The sequence below is a fragment of the Sander vitreus genome, chromosome 24 (assembly GCF_031162955.1).
Source record: "Sander vitreus isolate 19-12246 chromosome 24, sanVit1, whole genome shotgun sequence".
NCBI lineage: Eukaryota > Metazoa > Chordata > Actinopteri > Perciformes > Percidae > Sander > Sander vitreus.
The window spans coordinates 13,376,336-13,385,731 of record NC_135878.1 but is presented as its reverse complement, the minus strand read 5'-3'; the positions used below and the strand labels follow the sequence as shown (position 1 = coordinate 13,385,731).

The window sequence follows — 9,396 nt, the reverse complement described above, 5'->3', positions numbered from 1 at the left end:
TCTGTAACTCTGTCAGTAAGGCCTAGAATCACCCTGACACTTGTAACAAAAACTTGAGTGTTTTCTTTCCGATGATGTCAGGCACCTCCCAGAGGGTCAAAGCATATGGGAGCTGTACCACCTTTAAGTTGGGTATGACGTTTAGACCAAAAAGCATGGAATTTCGAGCGTTTCTTAAGAGGTTAATTGTGAATCAAAACGGTTATCAAAAATAAAAACCTTCTGGTAACACTGCTCACTCAGCGTAACGTTAATAAAACTGGTTGTGCTTTTCGATAGGGGTGCGCCAGTCAGATACTTAAAAACTAACAAAGCAAGAGAAACCCTTTTGCCACAACATGAACATATTATAAATAATAAATAAACAAATGACATTGTGTACAGGCTAATATTGAACTAACTAAAATGCAAAGGAATGTAAAGAACAAAGACTTTTTAGTGCAAACCGCATAATGACACAAACCTTTAACAATAAACTTGGTGACTGCCCTGTTGTCAACATTGCACTAATGAAGAACTAACTTAAGTGCAAAGGAATGTAACTGAATTGCCTTGTTGCTGAAAGGTGCCGTAGAAGTTGCCTTTCCATACACCCTCAGCCTGTCAGTCAGTCATCAGAGCACAGAAACCACTGTTGTGCCTGCTTATCTCAGAGGAAGTGTAAAACAACAGCACGCGACCGCTTTCGGCTCGCCATTAATATCATATCGCAGCAAACGCTGTCTGCGTGAAGTTTTGAAAAACTGTAACCACACTTGAAACCAATTTATCGGCATTGCCGTGACTCGCTGACTTCAACAAAACTGCAGAGCCGACGTAGTTTGCTCCTCCATCCGCACCTCTGCGCGCGGGTGTGTCGGTCGGAGCTCTGCTCTGTGTCAACATGCAGAGAGGACAGATAAGCTTGCGCTTAAACACTCAGATGCTTTTGGAACCGAAATTTGGCACCGAAAGAAATAATCTTTCGATACTCATAGGATTTGCCGTGCCATAAAAGTATCGACGTTCGGTGCCCAGTCCTATGCAGAGATCTTAGGAGCAGTCAACAATAGTGCTCATTAATCCAACGAATTTAAAATTCCAACACAATGAAAGCGGAAGGAAACGGAAAATACATGCATCCGGCGGAATTTCCTGTGGCATTAGAGCAATCCCGGAAGTGTAATGTCAAGGATATAGACTATGGAAGTTTTTTTGGTCTCCTTATTCAAATGGCAATGTATTTTGCAATTGTCAATTCAATTAGCTGTGCAAATACATATAATGATGCTACTTGACACATCTTCAGTGATATTCCTGGAATCATTGGGTGTTTCGGGTCTTTCAACATCATACACCCTCATCCAGGCGACCCAGCTGAGGCTGATCAGACCCCCAGCTTGTGTCCAGTTGGCGAATCTAGCTACTTTTCCCCCATGGATCTCCTCTCTTGAGCCATAGCCATCTTGAGGCTTTCTCTGCCGCTTCAGTGGTATTGTGGATGGCTCTTCTCCTCCTCAGTTAATCGATGCCTAACAGACTGAAGGCTCTGAACAGGGATTGGGCTGCAAAGCCTCTGCTTCCGACCTCTATTGGGAGACACCTTGATCTCCATCCGACTTGTCGACACTCTCTGACCAGTCCCTCGTACGTGGCGAGCTTCCTTTCAAAGGCCTCTTCCAGGTCGTCTTCCCAAGGGACTGTTAGCTCCAACAGAACCACTTATTTGGTGGACTCAGACAAGATAACAATATCTGGTCTTAAGGTGGTGGTCACAATGTGGTGGGGGAACTTGAGTTGCTGCTCCAGGTCCACCAACAGCTGCCAGTCCCTCGCAGTGGCCAGGATGCCTGCAGATGTTTTTGCAGCTGGTCTTGGCTGCTTTCCAGCTCTGATGAAGGCGATGGCTTGCTTGGAGGGGCGGGAGCGCTTGGCCCACTCGACACCTGCAGCAATGGCTTCAGCGATGGCCTTCAGCACCTGGTCATGTCTCCACCTGTACCTCCCCTCTACCAGTGCCTTTGAGCAGCAGCTCAGAATGTGCTCTAGGGTTCCACGCTTGGAGCACAGTGGACATGCTGGTGACTGCACTGTGCCCCATATGTGAAGGTTTGATGGGCTGGGAAGCGCATCATATACTGCCTGGATGAGAAACTTGATCCGCTGTGGCTCTGCCTTCCACAGCTCCGCCCATGTCACCTTCCTCTCGATCGCGTTCGCCCATCGTATCCAGGCACCATGTCGCATCATTCCCACTGTCCTGCAGGTCCTCACCTCCTCCTGGACTAGGCGGCTATTTTGTCATTTTATTTGCATATGTATTTTACATATTTAGTCAAGGCGTAGTCGGGGTGGAGAGGGGTTGCAGTTCGGTGGGCTGGGGATCTCATTGCTGCTTTTTGCAGATGATGTGGTCCTGATGGCATCATCGGCCTGTGACCTTCAGCACTCACTGGATCGGATGAGGATCAGCACCTCTAAATCGGAGGCCATGGTTCTCAGCAGGAAACCGATGGAGTGCCTTCTCCAGGTAGGGAATGAGTCCTTACCCCAAGTGAAGGAGTTCAAGTACCTTGGGGTCTTGTTCGCGAGTGAGGGGACAATGGAGCGGGAGATTGGTCGGAGAATCGGCACAGCAGGTGCGGTATTACATTCAATTTATCGCACCGTCGTGACTGAAAAAGAGAGCTGAGCCAGAAGGCAAAGCTCTCAATCTACCGGTCAGTTTTTGTTCCTACCCTCACCTATGGTCATGAAGGCTGGGTCATGACCGAAAGAACAAGATCCAGGGTACAAGCGGACGAAATGGGTTTCCTCAGGAGGGTAGCTGGCGTCTCCCTTAGAGATAGGGTGAGAAGCTCAGTTATCCGTGAGGAGCTCGGAGTAGAAAGCCGCTGCTCCTTTGCGCCGAAAGGAGCCAGTTGAGGTGGTTCGGGCATCTGGTAAGGATGCCCCCTGGGCGCCTCCCTAGGAGGTGTTCAATGTGCCAGCGAAACCCCCCACCTTTATTCAGTTGGCAATGTCAGACGTCTCATCAAGGCGGGGCTTAAGTTAGGACATCACTTCCTTGTTTACTGACTGACAGTCCCGGGCTTCCACTTTACTTATATCCAGTCGTCAATGCCAGTCAAGGCCACTTCTGTTCTCCTTGTTTGGTAAGTTTAACGTTATACCTTAGATAACGTCCATACTGTCTGCCTAGAATTGTGTTTATTTACATGAGGCATTACAGTTAGCGTTACCCTGGGTTAGTAGCTTGCTAACAATCGAGGGTAGCCATGTTTACTGCTAGTTGCTCACTAATTTACAATGCGAAGGCAGAACAATGTCTGAGGTAAACGCACAAGCATTTCAACCCCTTATCAACCTAAACACTTTCGCAATGTTCATATTTATTTATTGCTCACTATGTGTAGACAAGTTCCGTCAAGTCAACCCACAACCAAACAAATTGGTTGTCTTAAATGTAAACGGCACATTATTTTGCTAGAGTCAAGACCTAACACAGAACGTTTTTTGTGCAAATACATTTTCTTGAATCACTACTAGGAAATGCTCTTTTTTCAGTTTGATTAATCATGACGTCATAATAAAGCTTAATAAGATAACTGTGTCATAGAGAGGACGACATCAATGATACATAGCCGTGACTCCAGTGTCGTGGTGTAGTTAACATGTCTGTATTATTGTAGTGTGTTCAGAGTGATTTGCGCAACACCTGAAAAGCACCGTTGTTACTCTCTACTCCTCACCACGGGGCTTCTCAGCAAATCACTTCGGCCAAGTAGCAGAAGTAGCACTGCTTCGCCTTCTGAGAATATAGTTCCCAGTTTGTATACGGTTAGAAGATGGCTGTGTCTCATGTGACCTTGTTATTTTTACACGCTGTGACTATACAAATCACAACATGTAAATAGGAAAATGCTGGCGTTATTTTGTCACTTATTGGGAGCGGTAGACTAGTTGGAGCCGGTTACCTCCAGGATCTGTGCTAAAGTAGGCTAGCTGTGGGTGTGCCAGACAGAGTTACGACGCGCACAGAGAAGAGAAGGGTATGTATGGACTTATCTAACTCTGGGGGATACAGTGAATAAGCTAAAGTCCCAATAAGTGGTCGTGTTCCTTTAAGTCCATCACCATAATTTATATGATGACTGACAGATTTGTTTTTTAAATAACACTTGAAGCCCTAATAGTGTTCAGTTTTACCTATGTTCTTCCTGATATATTCTCCCTTTTAACCTAGCCTCCAGTATTTTTATGAACTGCAGCACTGGCTTTTTGAACTAAAGATTAGATATAAAAAAGTAATGTTAATATTTCTAACTTTGTTATGTCAACCATTTTATATTTATTAATGCTTACTATTCTTGATGTAATGCTGAAAGCCAACTACCTCATTTCAGTATGTACATTTGTATCTAGATAACTAAGGTCACCTTGACCTTGGACCACCTCCGTGAATTGATACTGAAATGTATTTACTGCTATTTATGTGCAAAAAGAGTAATTTATTAAATAGTTTTTCTATGTCAGTTTATTTCAATTATGGTACTATACAGAACTAAGTTTAATATCAATGTACAATTAAATTACTTTACCTGGTAACTTTAAATTAACGGCATTATTTATCAGAATATATATTATACATGAAAAAAAAAGTTACTGTCTTGTACTTTTCGCATACATAACACACAAATGTGATTATTATAAATTGTCCTTAAAGCGTAACTCTCGCCAAAATGCAACCTAGGGTCTTTTTGTGAATGTACCCAAGTCAAACTTTCATTTAAAAGCATTTAGGATGGAATTTCCACTTTTAAGATTTACCGAATTTTTGTTTTTTGGTCAAATGGCCTTTTGAATGGGAGTGCTAGGGGCACTTTTATGCTAGCCTCAAAATAGCTATTTTTAAATCACTAAGAAGACTCGACACAACATTAAACTTTGCTGAAGTATCACCAGGGGCTCTACACCTTAACGAAAGCATTGACAACATTGTTTGTGTACCCAGAGTTTACTAAATGGTTTTGAACAACTCACCTTAGCTCTTGTTGTTTCCGTCTGCAGCCATTTTATCAGTCAAAAACAAATTCCAAATGCAACATAACAGGGAGGAGAGTAAAGATGGCAAGCTCCTAAAGCTTAGTTCCATATAAATGCACAGATTATTTCTTGTTTTGTCGTTATTGATAAACAATATTGACCTCGTAGTTGGAAAAAGGAGCCTCATATGGAATCCGTTCATTCGCATTCGGATATCGACTCGTTTTGACTGCCGAGGTGGTAGCGGCCAGAAACAACGAGAGCTATAGTGAGTTGTTCAAAACCTTTCTTTTTAGTAAACTCTGGGTGCACAAACAATGTTGTCAACGCTTTCGTTAAGGTTTAGAGCCCCTGGTGATACTTCGAGCAAAGTTTCACGTTGTGTCGAGCCTTCTTAGTGTTTTAAAAATAGCTATTTTGAGGCTAGCATAAAAGTGCCCCTAGCACTCCTAGGTTGCATTTTGGCAAGAGTTATGCTTTAACATTAAATCCCAAGGATCAGAAGAGTGATATCAAGTTTTTCTGACTTGTGTCATATGTACATATCAAATGTACTGACAAAAATTCACCAAATTAACAAGTACCATGTTATATTTAACAAGGTATGTGGCAGGTTGCAAAATCAGGTACGAGTATTCACCTTATAGACACTTTATACTGATTTCTGTTCAATCTTTCAATTTAGTTTAATTTGTCACTAGCGTTGTAAATTAGTGAGCAACCAGCAGTAAACATGGCTAATGTTAGCAAAGTTACTTTGCTTGTGTTAGCCTGGATTGTTAGCAAGCTAGTAACCCAGGGTAACGGTAATTATAATCCCTCATGTAAATAAACACAAAATACCAACAATGGTCTCATTGCAATAATCTACTGGTAACGTCTAAAGTCTAGGCTGAACAGACAGTATGGACGTTATCTAAGGTATAACGTTAACTTACCGGACACTGAGAACAGAAGTGGCCTTGACTGGATTTGAGTGAAGTGGAAGCGCTGGCACATTGAATTGCCAATTGAATAAAGAGACCAAAAAACAATGGCAATATGAAATGCAATTCATTAAGATTTCATTCAAATGTTTAGTCAAAATAATTTTAACTGACTTGAGGAGTGCATTGAAACTTTGCATATTGAATTGTCATTTGCAAAATGCATATTAAAATTCAATGACAAAATTAACAATTTAATGGACAATTACAAAATACATTGCCATTTAAATAAAGAGACCAACAAAACGTATAATATGAAATGCAATTGATTGTGCTTTCATTCAAATTTTTATGCAAAATAATTTAAACTGAATTGAAGATTGCAGGTTGTAGATATTATAGTTCTGATACTAAGTCAGTTAAAATCCCTTTTAATATATACACATAAAAACCATTCACCGACCATTCCTTCAATCGTCTTAACGATCGCCAATCGGCACACAAAGCAAAATGGAACCGCAGTTTGCTCGTAAGTATGGCAGGAAACAATCACCATAAACATTTTTTACCTTCATAGTATTTAAAACTTTTTGTGGCAGCGGTAAAGGCAAAGATGTTTCCTGGTAAGTGAAAAGCAGACTGACAAGAATGATCAGCGGTAACCTAATTGTCCACCATAGGGTGACGGGTTGCTTTTCTCCAAAAGATGAAACATTTCCCAACTTTTTGTCGCGGGACAAATTTTAATCTACAGTGTTCATGTGAGCATTGTGTGTGTGTGTACATTAGCAGTGAAATAATTAATGCATAACAATCATGAAACCGTGATTATTTTTCAGACCATAATCGTACCATAGGGCTGAACGATTAATTGCATTTGCAATTATATCGCAATATGTTAAAATGCGATTTTCCTAATCGCAAAGGCTGCGATTTGGTCACGTGACTCGCGAGAGCAAATCAGTCTGCACTCCGCAGAGAAAGCATCAACGTAGGACGCTAACGCTACGCCGTACCTTGAGCAGATTTCTGTCATTCAAACAACTTTTAGTTGTAGTTGAAAACTTTTACAGCCATTTTAATAAAATGAAGCGTTTTATTCAGGCTCGAGTCCATACATGCAGTTAATGGATACAGGCACGCAGAACTGAGGGCTCGGTTAGCAACGATTAGCTCTGATTAGCGGTTAGCTCCAGTTAGCTAGCTCCGTTATAAATCTATGGAGTTGAGGAGAGGGGTAACAACCGGACTCTGATCAATGACGCAGCGTGGCTGCGTTGTTTCAACGGTTTTATTAGTACAGTTTATCCCACAACAAGAACACCAGCAACATGCTGCTACTACTAACGTAACGATTGGGACGCTGTCATGCACACGGCACGCAACTTCATGAGGGGAGGGAGGGGCTGAAGGCAGCTCCTCTGTGTGCGCTGTAAAAAAGACACCATTTCATATATATATTTTTTACTTATTTAACTGTCTAGTTCAAAGACAGTACTTAAAATGTGCAATCAACTAAATAATCTAAATACTACTAAGTGTGGTAAAGCCACATATTTGTGACACCAGGCGGTCAGTGCTCAATATACTACTGTGATTGAAGTAGTTAAACAAAAGAAGTCATTCTTATAAATTCATGCTAATCACCTAATTTCATCATCACATACAATCATGGCCTCCAGGAAAGAACAGTTTGTTTAATCTATCTAATCTTGTGTTGTTCATACTATACAATGAGTTATTGCTTGTCTTTGTTGAATAATACTGAAGACAAAGAGCTTAAAAAACAATCGCATATTGAATCACAATCGCAATATTTTTGGAAAAAAAACGCAATTAGATTATTTTCAACAAATATATTCAACAAAGTCTATAATTGTTGCATCCCTAGAAACAACAGAACTGGACAATCCTCATGCTTCTTTTGGGCTACCAGTGCGACGGCATTTTGCCTTACCCTGTGAGTTATGTAAACAAACAATTGTTAAATCTGTTGGCTCCGACTGGACTTCATGGTGCATTCAGCTGACCCTCTGTAAACTCATATTGCATTCATGTCCCCCTTGTTATTGTGAGTGTCGGTGCTGGAAAAAAAATCTTTAAATCAAAGATTGAATTGAAAATCCTGACGCCACTATTTATTATGAGAGTGAATTGAGCTACTTATCAAACTATTGTTAAGATTCACATTAATAGCTGTGTGTTTGTGTTTCAGCTTTACCTTCAGATGTCCAGAAAGTGATTGTTGGTGAAGAACATCAGCAGGAGTGGAGCTCCACTCTGGACCAGGAGGACACAAAGCCCCCACACATTAAAGAGGAACAGGAGGAACTCCGGATCAGTCAGGATGAAGAGCAGCTTCAAGGGCTGGAGGAGGCTGATATCGCCAAGTTCCCATTCACTCTGGTCCCTGTAAAGAGTGAAGATGATGAAGAGAAACCTGTGTTCTCACAGCTTCATCAAAGACAAACTGAAGAGATAAAAACAGAAGCTGGTGGAGAGGACTGTGGAGGACCAGAACCAGCCATAAAATCAGATCCAGATACACATTTACAACCAGACACTGATGACGAGACTGGAGACTCTTCTGAACCTGAGACGATGATCAGTGCTGATTGGAAGGAGACCAGAGAACCTCAGTCAGGTTTAAACTCTCTGAATAATGATAGATCCCCTGTTATTGATTCAGGATGTACTACTGATGAGAAAGCATTTAGCTGCTGTGAGTGTGGGAAAAGATTTTACACCAGTATAAATCTAAAGAGACACGTGAGATCTCATACAGGAGAGAAACCATTTAGCTGCTCAGTCTGTAAGAAAGCTTTTAAAGGGAGTGGAAAATTAGAGGCACACATGAGAATGCACACTGGAGAGAGACCATTTAGCTGCTCAATCTGTAAGAAAGATTTTGTACAGAGAGGAAACTTACACATGCACATGAGAATACACACAGGAGAGAGACCATTTAGCTGCTCAATCTGTAAGAAAGATTTTGTACAGAGAGGAAATTTACAGATGCACATGAGAATCCACACAGGAGAGAGACCATTTAGCTGCTCAGTCTGTAAGAAAGCTTTTAGAGATAGGGGAAATTTAAAGGTACACATGAGAATCCACACAGGAGAGAGACCATTTATCTGCTCAGTCTGTAAGAACGATTTTAGAGATAGGGGAACTTTAAAGGTACACATGAGAATCCACACAGGAGAGAAACCATTTAGCTGCTCAATCTGTAAGAAAGATTTTATACAGAGTGGAAACTTTCAGGCACACATGAGAACCCATCACGTGAGTGTTACAAGCTCTCCCCTTGTTTTGCTTCTCCCTGTCTGCTCTACTCAGGTGATCCTGATTTGATCGTTAGTGGTTGCCCCCCTGTACTTAAGGCTGGAGGACTCTTTCAGACTGAAGCAGCTGTGTACTAGTGTGTTTATTTTTTGGGGGA

General features: G+C 41.6%; 1 protein-coding gene across 1 annotated transcript in view; it reads left to right on the top strand.

Moving 5' to 3' along the window:
- LOC144512829 (uncharacterized) overlaps positions 1-9,396 on the top strand; it is a 14,658-nt gene extending 5,262 nt beyond the window's left edge. The window contains exon 3 of the mRNA XM_078243777.1: positions 8,167-9,396. Within this exon, the coding sequence (XP_078099903.1) occupies positions 8,167-9,308 (1,142 nt within the window). The 3' untranslated portion in view covers positions 9,309-9,396. The remainder of the gene's footprint in view (positions 1-8,166) is intronic.